The 19746-nt window shown below is 38.9% G+C and overlaps 1 protein-coding gene across 1 annotated transcript; it reads left to right on the top strand.

Annotated features, from left to right (window-relative positions):
- Positions 1–7049: 7049 nt before the first annotated feature.
- Positions 7050–19670, top strand: LOC141442451 (serine/threonine-protein kinase pelle-like). The gene is made up of 10 exons (XM_074107445.1): positions 7050–7286; positions 9461–9692; positions 11409–11494; positions 11781–11858; positions 12207–12366; positions 13200–13337; positions 15077–15203; positions 15929–16093; positions 16696–16889; positions 17674–19670. The coding sequence occupies exons 1-10, from the start codon at positions 7170–7172 to the stop codon at positions 17847–17849; spliced, it is 1473 nt and encodes a 490-aa protein (XP_073963546.1). The 5' UTR covers positions 7050–7169; the 3' UTR covers positions 17850–19670.
- The last annotated feature ends 76 nt before the right edge of the window (positions 19671–19746 follow it).

The following is a 19746-nucleotide window of genomic DNA, read 5'->3' as shown; positions in this document are numbered from 1 at the left end:
ACGCCGTTTTCAAACTTGTCAGGCATTTTTAGAATTGTGTGAAGATGGTTTAGATGAAGTTTGTTGCCGTATAGTAACTGTTGATGAAACATGGATCCAGACAGTATGATCCAGAGTCGAAGTCTGAATCTATGCAGTGAATCGAAAAGGGTGAAAGGCCACCGAAGAAATTCAAGGTTCAAAGATCGGCCGAAGCTAATGGCCACCGTGTTTTAGGATTACGAAGACATTTTTTTAATAGACTATTTGGCAAAAGGCTCTACAATAAATGCAGTTTATTATGCCGAGCTTTTAAGAAAGGTGCGACAAGCCATAGTCGAGAAACGAAGGGGCAAACTGAGCAAAGGCATTTTGTTTTTGCAAGACAACGCCCCCGTTCACACCGCTCGTGTTGCCAAACTTGCTCTGAACCCTAGTGATTATTTTCTATTCAGCAATTCGAAGAAAGATTTAAGGGGAAAGCGACTGGGCAGTGATGAAGAAATTAAGGCGGCTGTACGGGAACATTTCGACAGCTAAAATAAAATTTATTTTTTTAACGGTCTAAAAGCATCATTTAAAAAATATAATAAATGCATTGAATTAAAGGGAGGTTATATTGAAAAATAAAAATAGTAAAAAAAAACGGAATATTTTGTTTCTACCAGAACTTTTCAGCCGCCCCTCCTATCATTTTTGTGAAATGTTTGGATTCGTACTTATCCTTTTTATGCCGTCAAATATTACCTCAAAAATAAACTTAAGTTTTAAGAAATATGTCGCTTGTTGCAAGCTGCAAGGTAAACGAGACATTTTCCTTAAATTTATGTTTGGAAAAACAAGAACATTTGGGTCATTAATTAGTAAAAATTCAAATAATCGATTATGTGCCAGACAGCGAAACCCAATTGTCCAAACATGGCCGTCTGTGTACGCCCTCATTTAAACAAAGGTCTTCTATTGTAACCAAATACCTAAACGACTTTGTTTCGGCAACTTGGAAAAAAATACATTATATTTAAACGAAATCTTGTGTTTATTTAACGCTTAATAATCTAGAGCAGGGGGGCAACTCCGAATTACTCCGAAATTCGAAGTTCGAAGTTTCGGGCTTCGAATCGATGATTTGCTACCACGAAGTACGTACTTCGATTTCGTTTACGGATAAGTTCGTTTTGTGGGGTTTCGTCACAGGAATGCACAGACGTAGGTATTAAAACAAGGGCCCACTGGGACAAATTATGTGCTAAAGGGCCGAACCAAATAAAAACAATTGAAGTTATTACAATTTTGCTTGGTTTTGGCTCTTTTTTAACTGACTTCAAAAAAGGAGGAGGTTATCAATTCGGTTGTATTTTTTTTATGTTTGTTACCTCAGAACTCCGTCATTTATGAACCGATCTGTAATTTTTTTTTTGCGTTCGTCTAGGAATGTCTTCAATTAGGTTCCATAAGCACCAAATCAGGATCTGATGATTGGATCTTAAGGAAATCGACGGAACTGTTAAAAACTTAAACTTTAAACTGTTTATTTCAATAAAAATTGCATAATTACTTAATTAACCTTAGCTTCTAATCTTAAATTAAAAAGATTTTTTGAGTTAAGGAAAATTTGTTTGTACAATGTGATCCTAATATAATCATTCTCATATTGCTATACCCACTCAATTTATCTTGACATTCGGAACTTCACGGTGAATTTGTTCAAATGTTGTAGAGACACCTAGAGTAAATTGGATATATTTAGTAACTCGTGCTCTTGAAAATCATCATTTGGTGAAGTGGAACTGATGATGAAGACCACAGTTGACCATCGGAGTTACTACTCAATAACAAGTATTTCACGGGTTGAATTTTAATTAGTTTAACACAGTTGATAAGCAATTTATGCCTCTCGTAATGCATATGGTAAAACGGGTGGTGAGGTGAAGCACCAGAGGCCGTACTGCCTAACGTTTCTGACGCTCGCGATCGCAATCAGATGACAGATTTCGCATACAAAAACTGTCATTTGATTGCGATCGCGATCGTCAGTAACGTTTGGCAATACGGCCTCAGGACTCCTCAATAATGAATGTCTCTACATCGGAAAAAGCAATCTTTCGTAAAAGGTGATGAGCAGTTGATATTAAACTATTGTATCTTAGATTATTTACACTAAAAAGCGTGTAAAAAAATTATAAAAAAAATTGAACCGATTACAAAAAACCATGAAAATAATTTTCTACCAGTCTGAGGTCGGTCGGTGTCTCAAACACGACACGAGCCAGCAGCAGTGATTGTAGCCCAACAAATAATGCGTAGGTGAGGTAGATGACTATAGGTCCACTCCTGCTGGCTCGTGCTGAGGCACGTAAATCGCGGGAACAACTGAGGCCATTGTCATTTAGTGTACCGGTGTACAGGCATGGAATAACATCATTGACGAGCAAGGGTGATGAAAAATAATAAAACAACATCAATCGCACATTGAGTGGGGTAAGTACGTTAGTTATATCACAGAAGAAATAATAGTACAAGTGGTCATATGTCTAATCAAAAATAAATATACTTACGAAAAAACGTTTATATATCCGCCGAGTGCTAGTCAGAATGGACTGCGAGGGTTCCGTCTACACACATGATTTGCCTGATTTACCATGTGATTTAATAGTCCTAGATTTATAAGTAAGAAATAAAAGGGGGTAGGGATTTGGTGCATTAATCTCTTGTTTTCATAAATAACTTAAAAAAATATATTAAGTGCTTTTATATTCTTGAGGCAGGTCACAAAGCACTGCTGGTAGTCTTTGTTTTAATTTCTTCCCAACAAAGTAATTCCAACTTAAGTATATGTGTATATTTACGTCAAATGTCCGTATTAGGGTCACAATAAAGTCATGTGTAGGTATACTAAACTTCAACTTAAAAAATCGGTCTGTGAATTCGAAGAAAACTGACTGACTGAAAGTCGGACAGACATACAGAATAGTGTCCTTTAAGAGTTCCATTCATGCTTATGACGGAGTGAATCGATTGTTATTGGTAAGTACCTACTTACTTAGACAAGCAATATCTAATGAAACAGATCTGCGGTCTCCACGAAACCGCGTAACGCTAGAAGCGTGCGCAGATATATATAGGTAACCTAGAAATATCCACTACGATAACCACTTTTAAGGTTCCTTACTGGAAGGATTCAGACGGAGCCCTATTATTTAAGTAAAGAAGGAAACAAAAAAATTATTCGGCATATAAACAAAGTTGCGTACCGTTATTAAACAAGGACAAATAGGTAGGTGCTTTGGGGTTATTGCGATAGAAATTTTGACGAGTTGAGTAATCGACAGTATTTCAGTTGAAAATTATTTTTATATTTAAATTTTATTGTCTATATTTTCATACATCTTCAAAGTTGATGGACTTATGATTAGTGGACATTAGATACAAAAATACGCTGTTGTTTTTTTTTAATGAATTTTCTTGAACATTTGGGGAAATAACGAAATATGCCCGGGTAATTCCGAAATGGTTCAAAAGTAGACTTTATTGCTCATAGACTGATGGTTTATATTTATTTTTCGTCAGTAATTGCCCCTTGCTTTTAATGTTGTAAACTTTGTTAATAGTTTCGCTTATACGGATATTTCGGATAGATTACGTCGGATTTACCCTACTAGGTCACTTGAGAACCTTCTGACCCCATCGCTCATCAGTCCTGCAAGCAATAATGTGCCCCGCCCACTGCCACTTCAGTTTCGAAATTCTTCGGGCTATATCGGTAACCTTAATTCTACTGCGGATATCATCATTTCTGATTCTATCCCGCAGAGAAACCCCGAGCATAGGTCTCTCCTCTCCATAGCCCTCTAAGTGACTTTGAGTTGAGCTTCCTCACGAGGCCCATCGTTACCGCCGGTTCTCATCCGTATGTCATCACTGGCATGGCAACACACACTGGTCAAAGACTTTTGACTTCAAACACTGCGGCTTGAGATTGAATAAATCATAATAAATAAAACAAAGCGCCTTCGTACAAATGACACCCTTTCATCTATCTATACTTCTATACGTACTAATACTAATAATATTATGAAAAATAAATTAACTCAAAACTACTAGACCGATTTTAAAAATTCTTTCACTTTTAGAATGCTAAATTATTCCAGTGCCATAGCATAGGCTTTATTTATTACCAGAAAAAACCGGTCATGAGTGTGTCGGACATGCCCAAAATAGGGTTCCGTTGCCATTACGAAAAAATTAAGTAATATTTTTCTGAGGATTTCGTATTTTATACGGAATCTTACGCAAGACTGTGGCAAATCACTGACCAGAAGCCAGTAAGCCGAGAAGTTCTGACAAGGAAATGGCGATGGACTCCGTTGGCAATCTACTGGCAGAAGACGGCCAGGACGTCCTCGGACCACGTGGAGGCGATCAGTTGAGAAGGAGGCTGGCTCAATGAGGGCTACCGTTTTTTGTCTCACTAGATGGCGCACTGTTGCGTGAGGTTTTTAAGTATGGCTTTCAACGTCTGTTATTACGGGCGTGAAAACAAAGTTTAGATTAAAATCATATTTAATACACCTTAAAACCGTACCATAAAAATACCGAGCATGCCACAGTGTTACATAGTCCCCGTTTTGTTCGGAAAAAAGGGAGGACAAAGGTTTCCGAAAGACAAAACTGTCTCAAAACACAGACTTCATTGCCCCGGAAAGCATATTTGCCATAATTAATTTCAGATATTGCAAAATATTCACAAAATTATTCTAATTATAAATAAACCCGCGTAGCTCACCCAAAAACTATGAGATTTGACATTTCGGAGACCTCACGCTACACTAGCGCCTCTAGTGGCGAATTCATACGCGATATAACCCTCATTGGTCTCGGCTGGGAAGAGCTGGAAGAAGCCGCGCAAGATCGAGCCAAATGGAAAACTCTTCTAGGAGCCCTACGTCCCTAGTGAGGGATAACAGGATCACATCATCATCATCATTATCATCATCATCATACGGAATCTTCCAAGTTAAGGTAGGTATATTTTATACCTTAGGCTGCTATTTACTCTTAAACTACTAATAATTCTCAAGCGGTGAAGCGGTAATCGCTCTCCATCAGGTGACCCGTTTGCTCGTTTCCCCCCTCTTACATATAAAAAAAAACTTAGCCGTTATAGTTTTCCTTGTAAGTTTGATATACTTACTAGCATCTTGCAGGTGGTAGGACCTTGTGCAAGGTCCGCCCGGAATGCTACCACCATCTTGCTTGCTAATCCTGCCGTGAAGCAGCAGTGCTTGCACTTTTGTGTTTCGGCTTGGAGAGTAAGACAGCCGGTGAAATTACTGGCACTTAAGGTAACCCATCTTAGGCCTCTAGGTTGGCAACGCGTCTGCAATACCCCTGGTGTTGCAGATGTTTATGGGCGGTGGTGATCTCTTACCATCAGGAGACCCACTTGCTCGTTTTCCATCCAGCAGAATAAAAAAAAAACTGAATTTTTTCAAATTTTTCTACCCACCAGTTTAGATTTTAGGGGGGGGACGCTTGATTTTAATGAAAATTTGCACTTTAAAGTTGAATATTTCGCAAACAAATCAATGAATCGAAAAATCGTCTTAGCAAACTCCTAATGGTTTTAAAATACCTATCAACAATACCCCACACTATAGAGTTGGATGAGAAAAAAAAACACCCCCACTTTACGTCTATGAGAGGTACGGTACGCTAAAAAAAATTTCTTTAGAATTTTTTATTGTACCATTTTGTCGGCATAGCTTACATATATATTCGTGCAAAATTACAGCTTTCTAGCATTGATAGTCCCTGAGACAAGCCGCAGACGGACGGACAGACAGATAGACAGACAGACATACACACAGACATGGCGAAACTATAAGGCTAAATAAGAAACAAACAAGCTGAGATATGTGGTGCATAGGGGAAATTCGTGTCTGTACCGTTATCCAGCAGTAGTGTAGCGGTATAGCACGTGGCACGGAATGCCAAGGACCTAAGCTGGGTTCGATTCCCAGTGCTGGTATTATTTTTCTGGTTTTTCTGTGCATCTAGTTTCAGTTTGTATTTTCAATTTCGAGACTATAAGGGTTCCGTGTTTGCCATTTTGGCTCCGGAACCCTAAAAACTGGACTATTACTAAGACTACACTACTGTCTGTCTGTTTGTCTGTCTGTCACTAGGCTGTATCTCATGAGACGTGATAGCGAGACAGTTGAAATTTTCACAGATGATGTATATCAACAGGTAGTTGCGTGAAATATTCACAGAATATTAATTTGTATTTTAATTCACTTTAAAAATAAAAAATTACAACAAAATAGAATAAATACTTAAGGGGAGCTCCCGTACGGCAAACGTGGTTTTTTTTGACGATTTTTGCTAATGTCTAATGTTGTATAGGTACGGAAGTCCGACTCGCACTTGGCCGGTTCTTTTTTATTTTCCCCGTGCCAAGCCGGGGCGGGTCGCTAGTAATGAGGGCTATCGCGTATGAATTCGCCGCTAGAGGCGCTAGTGTAGCGTGAGATCTCCGAAATGTCAAATCTCATAGTTTTTGGGTGAGCTACGCGGGTTTATTTATAATTAGAATAATTTTGTGAATATTTTGCGTTACCTGAAATTAATTATGGCAATTATGCGATAAGGAGCAATGAATGTCTGTGTTTTGAGACAGTTTTGTGTTTCGAAAACTTTTGTCCTCCCTTTTTTTTCCGAACAAAACGGGACTCCGCAAGACTGTAGTTGCTCGATATTTTTATGGTACGGTTTAAAGATGTATTAAATATGATTTTAATCTAAAATTTGTTTTCACGCCCGTAATAACAGAGTTTGAAAGCCACACTTAAAATAAAAACCTCACGCAACAGTGCCGCCATTTAGAAAGACAAAAAACAATAGCCCTCATTTATAAAACTTTTCATAATTATTACTTTACTCAAGCTATTCCAGTCAATGGTATTACCGCGAAATAATTTTCAAATGTAACAAGGCTATTGTCACTGTCACTGTCACAATTTTTTTGTTTGGCTATCTTTCTCGCTCACATGACATAATATTCTGACATTCTCAGTAGAATGGAGAACAGACAGGTAGTCATCTGTCAGATGTGTAAGAAGTTGGTTGTTTGTTTATTTGCGCCCACGCATCGTCGTCTATCGTGTCAATAAAGTTAGTGTAGTGCCAGAATGTACATTTACCAACTACCGTTTGAAATCAACAGGGAACTGTGTAGGTTTCTGGACCATGACGATATTTGGAAAGACTTGGCTGGTCGAATGAATTATTCGGCGTTTGACGTAAGCGTAAGTATAGTACATCATTTTGTATAATAGATGGGATTTTCCCCGGCAAAGGAAGGCACGGTATTGGATTCTGGGTATTTACGCACAAACTTTTATATAACGTGCAGATATAACCCGTTTTTATCGTTAGTTGTGGCCATTTATTTCAACAGGCAATCAATCGCCGTACAAATAACGTCTCAAATAAGGATGACAACCGAAAAAACCACATAATGGGCCATTACATGGTTCTTTCGGTCGTCATCCTTATTTGAAACGATGTTATGTGTACGGCGATAGATTTCGTGTTGAAATATCTAATGTCTTGAATAGAAACGCTTAGAAACGTTATGATTTCTGCAGTTTAGCGTCGGAATACTTTAGTTATAAACTCGTTTTAGAAAATACACAAATCAACAGCAAGGGGCAATAAACAAATCTTTGTTTTTGGTACCAGAATGCATTATCAAATGCAATGAAATTCAAGTAGACCTTATTTTATTTGAGTTGTTTTTTAATATTAACTCAAAATAAATAGTATTTCAAACACAATTTACATATTACTAAAGGGGAATATAGTGATAAAATGTATATATTATGGTTAGGGTTGTAACGGAGGCCTTCTTAGCGGAGGCTGATGCGGAGCGACGAGTTTCGCCTCCACGGATGCGGAAGTTAACGGAGGTGAAAGAGGATGTGGAAAAAATAATAGTTTATGCTTTATTCAACTCAAAAATCTCAAAAATTTCTATAAAACTGCCAAATCTCACTTGTTTTCAGTGTCATCGTGCATGTGACTTAAATAAACAATTACTTTGTACAAAATCACTAAAAAAAACACGGTTCAATCAATAAAGAATTCAGGGCTGATGGTACTTTATTTAAGTGTGAACAAACTAACCTATCGAATCTTGCCATCAATTTAATTTGATAAATTGACCAGATTTTACCTGTGGCTTCACGGTTAAAAAAAAGTAATGTATGTTATTTTTAAGGATAGGCTGAAATTCATTTTACATACGGTTTAACCGAATTTTGGCAGCTTAAGCCGAAATTCGGCATTTGGCCTAAATTCGGTATAAATGCCGAACATTCGGCACTACAAAAAATAAAGAACCTGCCTACTTGTACTAATCCAACTGAAATTAATAGAAACCATTATGTCTGTCATAGCAGTAAAATATTTTTATTTTTTTCTTTCTTCCTTCTGCAATGTGGCGATCTGTGAACTCAACACAATAAGCCACTCCTCTGTCTTTTCTTGTCTCTGCCATCAACTGAGAAATACTCCACTGAGCATCCCTTCAAGTGCTGTCATTGAACCTGCTTGGTAGAGCAGGGACACTGTGCTTCTTTAGTCTGTAGTAGTACACGCTTCCTGTGCCTTTCCGTTTTGTTACCAATTGATGAAATGAAATGAAATGAAATTTATTTATTTGCTTTAAATGATTTATGTGATTTGATAATCTGGCCTGATACGATTTGCTATATTTTACAATTTCCTGCGTAATTGTGCTGATATTTAAGTCCAAGTGTATTAGCTTGTTGCTAATGTAAAAAGGTATGTTCAGCATTGTTCTCAACGTTTTATTCTGAAAACTTTGTAGTATTTCAATATTACTGTTGCTCGCTGTTCCTCATAGTTGTATTCCGTTCAAACAGGTTTCAGAATTGTTTTATATAGAGTGATTTTGCTGTCCAGTGATAGTCTAGATTAGCAGTAAAACATGCAACTAAAATTAAATAAACTTAGTACCTATTCTTTTAATAAACATTTTGATTGCAATTCGTAATTTGAATAAAAAAAAGTTTTTGATTCACAATTTTGACAAACTAAACTTTGAGAAATGTGAAGTATTTTAAATTATTTGAAGGTGTTTTCAACAATCAATTTTAACAATCTTTTTCTTATCTATCAATTTTTTTTTTATTTACTAGAGGCAGGTTATTGAACTGAAGTTCACTCGAAATTCGGCCGAGTTTTTTATTTTTACTGAATGTTTGGCCGAAGTTCATATTCCGTTCAAACCATATTCGGCCAATTATTTTAGAAACCCAACTGCTTGCATACCAAATTTAATCCAACTTTGTCAAGCTGTTTTAGTGGGAAAGAGTAACAGCCACAAACTTTCATATTTATAATATTAGTAAAATTCTAAAAGGATTCTAATGATACTATCTCTACTCTTGCTTAGGAAGTAGAGCAAACTGCAAAGCGGCAGGCCACATCTCCCACAAGCCTGCTCCTCATCCGATGGGGTCAACTCAACCACAGAGCAGAGGAACTGTTCATGCTGCTCTACCGTATGAAGCATGTGCCAGCCATGCGCTGCCTTGTACCTGCTCTGGATGCCAAGTACCAGAAACTGCTTAGTAAGAAGGATAGCTGTTATGCTGAGGGACAAAAGAAAACTGCTGCTATTGAAGGTATTGTTTGTGCATGTTGTCTAGTTTAGAACCGGTACCAGTACCGGTTGTATTATTCGAACCAACATGAAAGAGGGCACACAGAATACCGCGCGGGATATAAGAGTGGCGCGCTAAGTTATCCGTCAGATAAATCTAATCAATGGATGGGGAAACAGGGGGTAAGTATTGTAACAAAGATAAAAATGATGACTATCGTCAGAAATAGCCACAAAAATGTCTCAATATTGAGATATATATCTGTGAAATCTAATCTTACGCCATTGGATATCTTCTCAGACATAGCTAAAGTGATTTACGTCTTCATGTCTTATTTACTGACAAAAAATAATTGAATAGTAAATTGATGTTTCTAAGACCTCGAGCTATAATTACGGACGTCTTTTACTGGTTGGTGTGGTGAGTCACTTGCAATACATCATGAAGCCATCGACCCCACGTAATTGTTAGAAGTGATTACAATATTCTTAGTATTTATAATAGTCACCCTAGGCTTACTAAAGCCATAATAGCTGCAGTCAAAACAATGAAGTATGTACTCGTATCTGTATTATTTATACTTCTCAAACTAAACTATACTAATGTATGCACTTTAAGAAGAAAGCGTTCTGTATTATATTTTGTACCTAGATAATAATACTAATTCACTTTGAATATAATTGTATCTCGAAATGCACTCCAGCACCCCAAGATACAGGCTCAGCCTAGTTTGGGGTCCGCCAGACATCTCTTTTATGTATACCTGTGTCATTTTATTAAAGGAAAGAAGTATTTTTATTATTAATGTATTCGTTTGTACATTGAGCGTTACTGCCGGAATTGCTGAATTAATAATATCCTGAATGACTTTGTTTTGCTCGGCTTGGTGGGGCACCGCCGTGCCCCCAGATGGTGCCGCCATTGATGCTCATTTCTTTTTACCATAGTTACTTTGAGATTAGTAAATGTAGTAAATGTTGATGCTTCATCTTGTATCTAAAGGAAAATTAGGTCTTCAGATGTTTTATACTACACATAGGGCAGAAGTACCGTTTGTGGCCATTGTACCACTTATGCCATAAATTTTATGGCCATTAAATGGCGGTGGCAATTAACAGAGTCGGATATGCAATTATTGTGCCAAAGTCAAATAGACTGTTTTGTATTGACTTTGAAGTAATAATCCCAAAATGGCCAAATTGTAGATCCGACTCTGTTAATTGTTACCGTATTAAATTTATTGTTTAAAATATATGTTTGAAATAAATTTATAGTGATAAAACATTACTTACAATCAAGGACAATGAATTCATTATCCTTGTCCTTCCTTGCTGATAAACTTTATTTGTTTCTGTATAAACTTTTGAAAACTCATTAAACTCTTGTTAGTTGTTGCGTGTGTTGTGTTGTGCTTGTTGTCTTGTGTTGTTGTTGGGTTTGTCTTGTTATTGTTGTTGTGTTGTTGTTACAATTGCAATACAATACAATACAACAAACATATCGTTTTAATACCTACTACAACTTTTTACATAATATTACTTCTAATGTCAACTGGCCAAAAACGGTGTTAAGGTGGCCAAAATGGTACTTCTACCCTACTTACCGAGTTATGATAAAAATAGTTAACACTTATTTATTGTTCACATTTATAAAAACAAAAAAAAATGTTATTACGACCTAGTTCTGTTGTATAATAATAATTTGTTTTAATGTACTTGTATTTTTTTTTTTTTTCAGATAAAGTAAAGAGACACAAGGCTGCTACAAATAGTGAAAGTATTCCATTACCAGTCATGTTAATTGAAAAGAAAGGAAACATGCCAGTAAGTTAACTTACCAAATAATTTTAGAAGTTCCCATGGAATTTTTTGGGGCACCCTGGAATTTGTTATGTACTATGTAGATAGCTGGAAGTCTAGTATAACACACAGGATACTTTAGATCCCGTGATCCCGTCGATATCGGGATAAAATCTCAAAATTTCAATCCCTACGATTAAAGATATGAAATTCGGCTCGGCATTTTTTATGAAATCTGGGCCTAATAAGTAATTTACGCATGCGAAGCCGCGGGTAAAGGCTAGGTTAACAATTTCAAATTATTTTCAAGGATATCCAGTTAATGCCTTTGCCAGCATCTACTGATGGTAAATCCCCCACAGAAGACTCGAGCAGTGACATGTCAAGGGTAAGTTGTAGATTAGTCTCTGGAATATGATACAAAACAGTCGAAGACGGATGCAAAATAAACTAAAGTTTTACATACAAACTTGTTGCTATGTTCAAGCATTTTAGGTCAAAAATGTGACTCAAAGCAAAACAACCAATGGTAAACACCATGCTAATAGATGTTAGAATGATGAATGTTATTAGATGTAGTCAAAATACCACAAACAGGACTTCTCACGCTAAAACACAAGAGTAATATTTACCTCGACGTTTCGACCACATTACAGTGGCCGTGGCCACGAGTAGACTTGGGTGTGGGGTGTCAAGTGTTCTGTCGAATAATTGAGTTGAATTAAATCACTTTCAGAATGCATCAACGACAGGCGGCGGGGTGGACCTGAACGACGAACTGTTGAAAAACGTCAACGCCATTCCAGTCATCAGCTATGACGATTTGAAGGAGATCACCAACAATTGGTCACCTGACAACCTGCTCGGGAAGGGGGGCTTCGGCCAGGTCTTCAAAGGTGAATATATAGAATCCTACTATTATAAATGCGAAAGTTTGTGCTAATTTATGGCCCAACTCACAATTTTATCCGAGACCAAAAATTTTTTTACAGTTTTTTTTCATAGGTAGGTACGGTCTTATAGAACACAGTACCTAGGTTAGGTTAGCTTTGTTTTATGGATGTTCCGAAAAAATATGGTTTCAGAGAAAATCGTGAGTTGAGAAATTAAACAGTTTCGACAACATTCAGGAATAAAGGAGGGAATATTTCGCCGAAACGACACAGAATCCCACATGTTTCTCTTATCGCTTACTAGCGTTTACCTGCGGCTTCGCACACGTAAATCATTAGATACAGCAGCTGAATTGAAATTCCGGGATTTTTTAAAAATCCCGTGAGTATTCCCGAAAATTAAATCCTGATTTTCATTGACGTTACATTAAAAACAATCATGTCAAATATCATGACTCTAAGCCCAACAGCGGTTGTTATTTCGAAATTGTATCCCTAGCCCGTGGGAATATCGGGATAAAAAGTAGCCTATGTGTTATTCCAGACGTCCAGCACCCTAAATACCAAATGTCATGACTCTAAGCCCAGCGGTTGTTATTTCAAGATTTAATCCTTATCCCGTGAGAGTATCCGGATGCAACGTATCCTATGTTTTAATCCAGGTTATAAACTAACTTTTTGCCAAATTTCATCCAAATCTGTGCAGCCGTTTCAGCGTGAAGAAGTAACAAACATACTCACTCACTCACTCACTCACTCACTCGCTCAAAAACTTTCACATTTATAATATTAGTAGGATTAGTAGGATACGTGTTATAATTTGGTTTCCTTCGCAGGCGAATGGAAGCTGCTACCAGTGGCGGTAAAGAGGCTTCTCGGTAACGACGCGAGCAATAAGGAGCTGATCAGGGAACTCTGCCTTAATCAGTACCGGCATGACAACATACTTCCCCTGTACGGATACAGTTTAGGAGGTATATACAATCGTACAGAACTGCCCTATACTAAATACGAGATGCAAAATTGAAACTTCGTATCTTGCCCTCCTGCTGATGCTTATGTTATTTAATACGAGAGAGAGAGACGGTAAAAATTGGTTCAGCCGTTTTTAGGGTTCTGTAGTCAACTAGGAGCCCTTATTTAAAACTAGAGTTTACCCACGGCTTCACGCGTATACTATTCGATCTGGTAGTTACAATTGAAATGCCGGGATTTTACAAAATTCCCCTGAGAAATACCAAAATTTATATTGAGGTTGTGTCAAACAACTGTCCAAAATTTCATGACTAAACCCAGCGGTTGAAATTTCAAGATTTTATCCCTATCCCGTTGGGATATCGGGATAAAAAGCCTATGTGTTATTCCAGACTTCCAACTACCTACATACCAAATTTCATGACAGCCCAGCGGTTATTATTTCAAGATTTTATCCCTATCCCGTGGGAATATCGGGATAAAAAGTATATGTTAATCCAGGGTATATATCGGGTGTCCCAAAAAGGACGCAAGATTTCAATTTGCCGCCATTTTTGTATTTTAGTGCTGGCAACCCTAAAAAAAAACTAGTTTGACAGCTGAATGTTTAGGGTTTGTAAAAATGGCGGGTTATACGAAGGATCAACGCGTTTTTATTATTGAACAATATTTCAAAAGAAGTTTGGCGTGTACGGTTCGAAAATTTCGTGCAAAATATGGTCGGAATATTGACCTGACTTCATCAACTGTGAGCAGAGTGGTTGCAAAATTCAGGGAGAGTGGATCAATTCATAATGTTCATTCCACTGGTCGTCCAAAAACAAGCCGTTCAAATGGCAATGCTTTAAAAGAGGAAATTCGACGCTGCATTGAATAAATTCAGCCGCATCTATGCAAAATGGTCATAGAAATTTTTGACAAAAGAGTGCGTATGTGCCAGCAAAGCCTAGGAGGACATTTGCCTGACGTATTATTCCACAAATAACCCTATTTTATATATTCCAAGATTTTATATCATCATCCCAGCCTATATACGTCCCACTGCTGGGCACAGGCCTCCTCTCAGAACAAGAGGGCCCAGTGCGGATTGGGAACTTCACACGCACCATTGAATTGCTTCGCAGGTTAGTGCAGGTTTCCTCACGATGTTTTCCTTCACCGCACCTTTTATATACAAATATATTATAACGAAAAAAAAAATGTGTTTTTCATCAATTTCAAACCTTGCGTCCTTTTTGGGACACCCTTTATTACCTGTATGCCAAATTTCATGCAAATCCGTTCAGTAGTTTTTGCGTGACAAACATCCATCCATACAACTTTCGCGTTTATAGTATTAGTAAGAATATTAGTAAGATATTGAACTTGTTCCCACAAGCGCCCAGTGTGAATTTCAACTAACTGATTCAACTACCAGGATGGAACCTTTTAATAATCAATTTGACCAAAGTATGGGATGTCAACATGACATTACTAGCGCCCAAGTAGCACCGCACAAAGGCATCCATCCTGGTACAATATTAAGTTTGTTTGACTGTATCGAATTATCAGGACGTAGATACAAATACAGTCGAGTGTAAAAATATGAATTAATTCAAGTTTTTAGAACTGTGTGACTTTTATTCTGACGTAATAAAGCCGTGGTAAATAATTTTGAGTGGTTGGAATGGACACACATTTTTGCACTGGATTGTACCGGCACGTAACAAATAACTATATCTAACTTAATATTCAACAGGGCCCGAAGCGTGTTTAGTTTACCAACTAATGCTGGGTGAGTCACTTGACCACAGGCTGAGGTGCAAAACACATCACCCCCCCTTGTCGTGGTGCCAGCGGTATAGAATAGCGCAAGGCGTTGCCAGGTAATAGATACATTTTGTTAAATCTTATGAAAAGTAAAAGAGAGGTATGGGCTCCACGACGTACATAGAACAAGACATGCAACTGTGCCGAAATATCGAGCTGCTCAAAAATCAAGGCACGCGGAACAAAACCCGAATTTAAATCACAAAATTGGTCAAATTTCGTCGTCTGTTCTAGCATAGTAAAAGAGAACAAGTAGGTCCACTCCGACCCTTTAGGAGACTTAAGTGCCTTCTCCGGCGCGGACGCTTGGGGTTGTCGACGTCTATTTAAGATTAATTACCTACCGGCAAATAATTTTAGTACAAAAATGTTAACTTAAAATTATTACAGTACACTTATATACCACTAATTTACAAATATACCTACTACAAAAAATACGTTAGTACGAGGACGCGACGTAAAAGGTGATCATCTCGCGAAGCGAGCGCAAGACGAGCGAGCTAAAATCGATGGCAGCGCAGCCTTGACTAAAGAAAACTTAATCTTCCTTAAATTATCACTGTGTGCGTGCGGCGGGTGCGTGCGTACCGGTGCCAACCGGCGCGCACACATTTAAGTCGCGTGATGTACTTTTGTTCTTAGTGAGCCTACTTGTTCTCTTTTACTATGGTCCTAGCTTGCGAGCTCAATCAAAATCTTTAAAGCCTTTAAGAATTAAGATTTGTTGTGCAAACAGCTAAATCAAAACATATACAAATTGCAATTTTATTATTTGTTTCAGAGGTCTAACATTTCTCCACACTATGACCGGCACCCCTCTGATACACGGTGATATAAAGCCAGCGAATATCCTCCTGGACACGTGCTTGATGCCCAAAATAGGGGACTTTGGTCTCGCCAGAAAAGGACCCTATGGAGACGACAGGACACACTTAAAAGTATCCCGGTGAGTTGTTTGCAGATATCAGAATTACAAGTAGACACAGAACACTGGCGACCGTCTATCAATCATCGTATTTATTAAGTGATCCATTATGGATGACTAGCTTTTGCCCGCGGCTTCGTCCGCGTGGAATTCGGTTATCGCGCGCTGTCCCTCGGGAACTGCATTTTTTCGGGATAAAAAGTAGTCTATGTCACTCTCTGGACCATAAACTATCTATATGCCAAAAATCACGTTGATCCGTCGCTCCGTTTCGACACTTTCGCATTTATAATATTAGTATAGTATGGATTGGGAAGGGAGGGCCCAGATAGTGCCAGACTTACCGGATACGTTCCGAACTCCCTGGAGCTTATTTCAGAGAGGAGGGGTTTCTTATCTACCCACAGAGTCTTCCTTCAGCCATTTGCTGGAAAGTGGGGAACAGCGTGCATGCTTCCGTTAGGCTCTGCTTTGTGCTTGGGTCAGTCTTTTTTTTGTTAATCCCTATTGGTTTCTTCCTCGACCGACCTAGCCGCCTCTGAGTGTTATTTCATAATGTTCACCTACCTACATATTAAATTGAATCCAATGCTTAACCCTGTTAACGAGTGTCCTTTCGTCAGCGTCCACGGCACGCGGGCCTACCTCCCCGAGGAGTACCTTCGTTCGGGGCTTCTATCACCGGCAGTGGACGTGTTCAGCTATGGCGTGGTGCTAGCAGAGGTGGCGACGGCACAGCACGCCACCGCCAAAGACCGTGCGCCCGCGCCGCTCAGCCAGTACATACAAGCCAAGGCCAAGGAGGGAATCGACCTTGGTGAGTTGCTTTACGGATATAATCATCGGAAGACTGACTGTTAAATAACCTAACCAACAAAAAGTTGGAAAACCCCGGACTTTGTCACTTCAAAGTTCAATATCTCAAATACGGCTGAACCGAATTTGATAAAACATGTCTAAGAACCATCGCTAGAAAACCTGCTTTCAAATAAAAAAACCGCATTTAAATCAGTCCACCCGTCATAGAGCTGCGGTGCCACAGACAGACAGACACACATAGCGGTCAAACTTATAACACCCCTCTTTTTGCGTCGGGGGTTAAAGGTCTCCCCTAGCTCTAAGGCGGCGTTTCTTAACCTGTGGTCCGCGGACCCCTGGGGGGTCCACGAGTATGTGTATGGGGGTCCGCCGTCTAATCTATAGACATTTGAATTAATAAAAAATTATCTAAATTTATTCCTGTTTTTTTATAAAGGGGGTTCTTGAAATCATGCTTGATTGTCTAGAGGGGTCCGCGGACTGGAAAAGGTTAAGAAACGCTGCTCTAAGGGGTCAACTTGAGAGTGCCGAAACTTGTTAAACCGAATGCAATTATACCAGTAACTGACCCTATATCTGCTCGTTTTTGGTATAGAACCCTAAAAACCACTTTTTTAACCCTTGACGCAAAAACAGGGGTGTTATAAGTTTGAAGCCCCTTGCATGCAAGTTTCACTACATTGCGGTATTTGTTTGATCAACTGAATTCATTGTCCCACAATATTCTGCGATGTACTTGCTGGTTAGGTTATTATTATAACCCAACTCACCACTCTTTACAGCTATCCTGGAAGATCCGAAGCTGTACGGGACCGCGAATTCGTTCCCGTGGCTGTGCCGCGAGTTCATTTTGCTCGGACTGAACTGCACTCGCACCGCGCGCTCTGAACGTCCCACCATGCTTGAAGTGTATAAGAGACTGGACGCGCTAGACGTCCCCGGGAAAAACTTTGTTTGACCTCCAATTTAAGCAAACACATGGGTATAAAAACTGAGGCCTTAGGCGGTTTCAGACCTGCGTTTTATACGCGCGTATAAGCTCGTTTTTGAAAGCGCGTGCACAGGTGCGGTTTTGTTTCTTTGAACACAGTTCGAAAAACGAGATAATACGCGCAGAAAAAACGCTTGTCTGTAACCGCCCTTATTTTAATATACTTTTTATCATAAAAAGAAGAGCTATAAAAGAGACGGTGAATGCGATCGCCAACGTCAGTGCGTTATACCATAGTAAAAGAGAACAAACTAGGTTCACTACAAACAAAAGTACGTCGCGCGGCTTAAATGTGTGCGCGCGGGTTGGCGCCGGTACGCACGCACCCACCGCACGCACACAGTGATAATTTAAGGAGGATTAAGTTTTCTTTAGTCAAGGCTGCGCTGCCGTCGGCGCCGTACGTTTCGATTTTAGCTCGCTAGACACAGATATTAGACAATTTTAAGTTAACTTTCATACTAAAATTATTTTCCGGTAGGTAATTAATGACTTAATCTAAAATAGACATCGACAACCCCTAGCGTCCGTTAAGTCTACTAAAGGGTCGGAGGGTGCATACTTGTTCTCTTTTACTATGGTTATACGGCCTCTGGTCAAAAATGCGTCATATCTAGTTTGGTGGATGTTTGTACCGAATTTAGCGTCTCATGAGATGGACATCTTGGATCTATAAGCAGAAAGCTTTCAAAAATATAGTAAAGATGGAGGGTAGATGACATTTATTCCACGGAGATTTACATTTGGCACGATTTTGGACATACACAGTTTCTCAAGTTTCGTGGGAAAAATTGAATCTACCAATACTGGATAATATTGTTAATATTCGCATGACTGACCCTCCAAATTGTACTTAGTGAAAGCTAGTCGGATAAAAAATCCTTGCTACCTTTTGATTCTCGAAATATAATGTATTTTAATTTAAAATATTGACCTTAGCCTACTATTGGCGTAATTTTATCTATGAATGTGAATGCTGTTAATGCATTCAACGTCTCTAGACGCATTAAAATGTACTGTCATCGAGTAAATATCACTAGATGGCGTTAAAGCGCGTTCAGACTGGCGGGAACCGCGCGGTTCCGTATTTATATGAAAATGTTCTTAAGCGTTCAGACATAACCGCGCGGTTACCGCCAACCAACCGCGATACAATCGGGCCGCGCGATTTCATTACTATGGAGCCCGACGAGAGTGTTCAGTTACGTCGCGGATACCGCGCGGTTTGGACGTCACATTCCCTGATTAATTCAAGTAATTCGTCAAAAGATTTTACTTACATTCTTAAATAGTTAAAGAATTTTTCCTCAAACATTTTTAGTTTGGGTATAACGCAATGGCCATGTTTGAATCGATCGCTTAATAGACGCTTAACAACCGCGGTGTCTGAATAGTACACATTTTTGCGTTACAAACCGCGCGGGGTTCGCGCGATTTTGATTCCGCGCGGTTCCCGCCAGTCTGAACGTGCTCTTAGAAAGGTCCGTTTGACGTTAGTCTTGTTTGTGATTGGGTCATTTAGTTATTTAACCAGTCACAGACATAACACAAATATTGCACAAATACCAAAGCTGTCAAAAGACCTCACTATACTAAGCGCCTGCTAGCCTGTCACAAAAATCTTCATTGTACGCTTTATGCCTTTATGACAACTAGAAGTCTGATCTAGTGCTACTATAGTTAGAGGCTATTGGCTAGTGGTGTTATTAATGTAATGAATAATTTGATGTGGGCATAACAATCCATAATTGGGAATGTGCTGCACGAGGTTACTGCGGTAGTGGAAGGTAGCCCGCAGCGGTCGCACATGTAAATAGATTCCTGGTGGGTCAAGTTGGTGTGATGCCCCTGGCGCGTAGTCTGG

The sequence above is a fragment of the Choristoneura fumiferana genome, chromosome 25 (assembly GCF_025370935.1).
Source record: "Choristoneura fumiferana chromosome 25, NRCan_CFum_1, whole genome shotgun sequence".
NCBI classification, from domain to species: domain Eukaryota; kingdom Metazoa; phylum Arthropoda; class Insecta; order Lepidoptera; family Tortricidae; genus Choristoneura; species Choristoneura fumiferana.
Note: the sequence above shows the minus strand (reverse complement) of the source record. Positions and strands in the feature narration are given on the sequence as shown.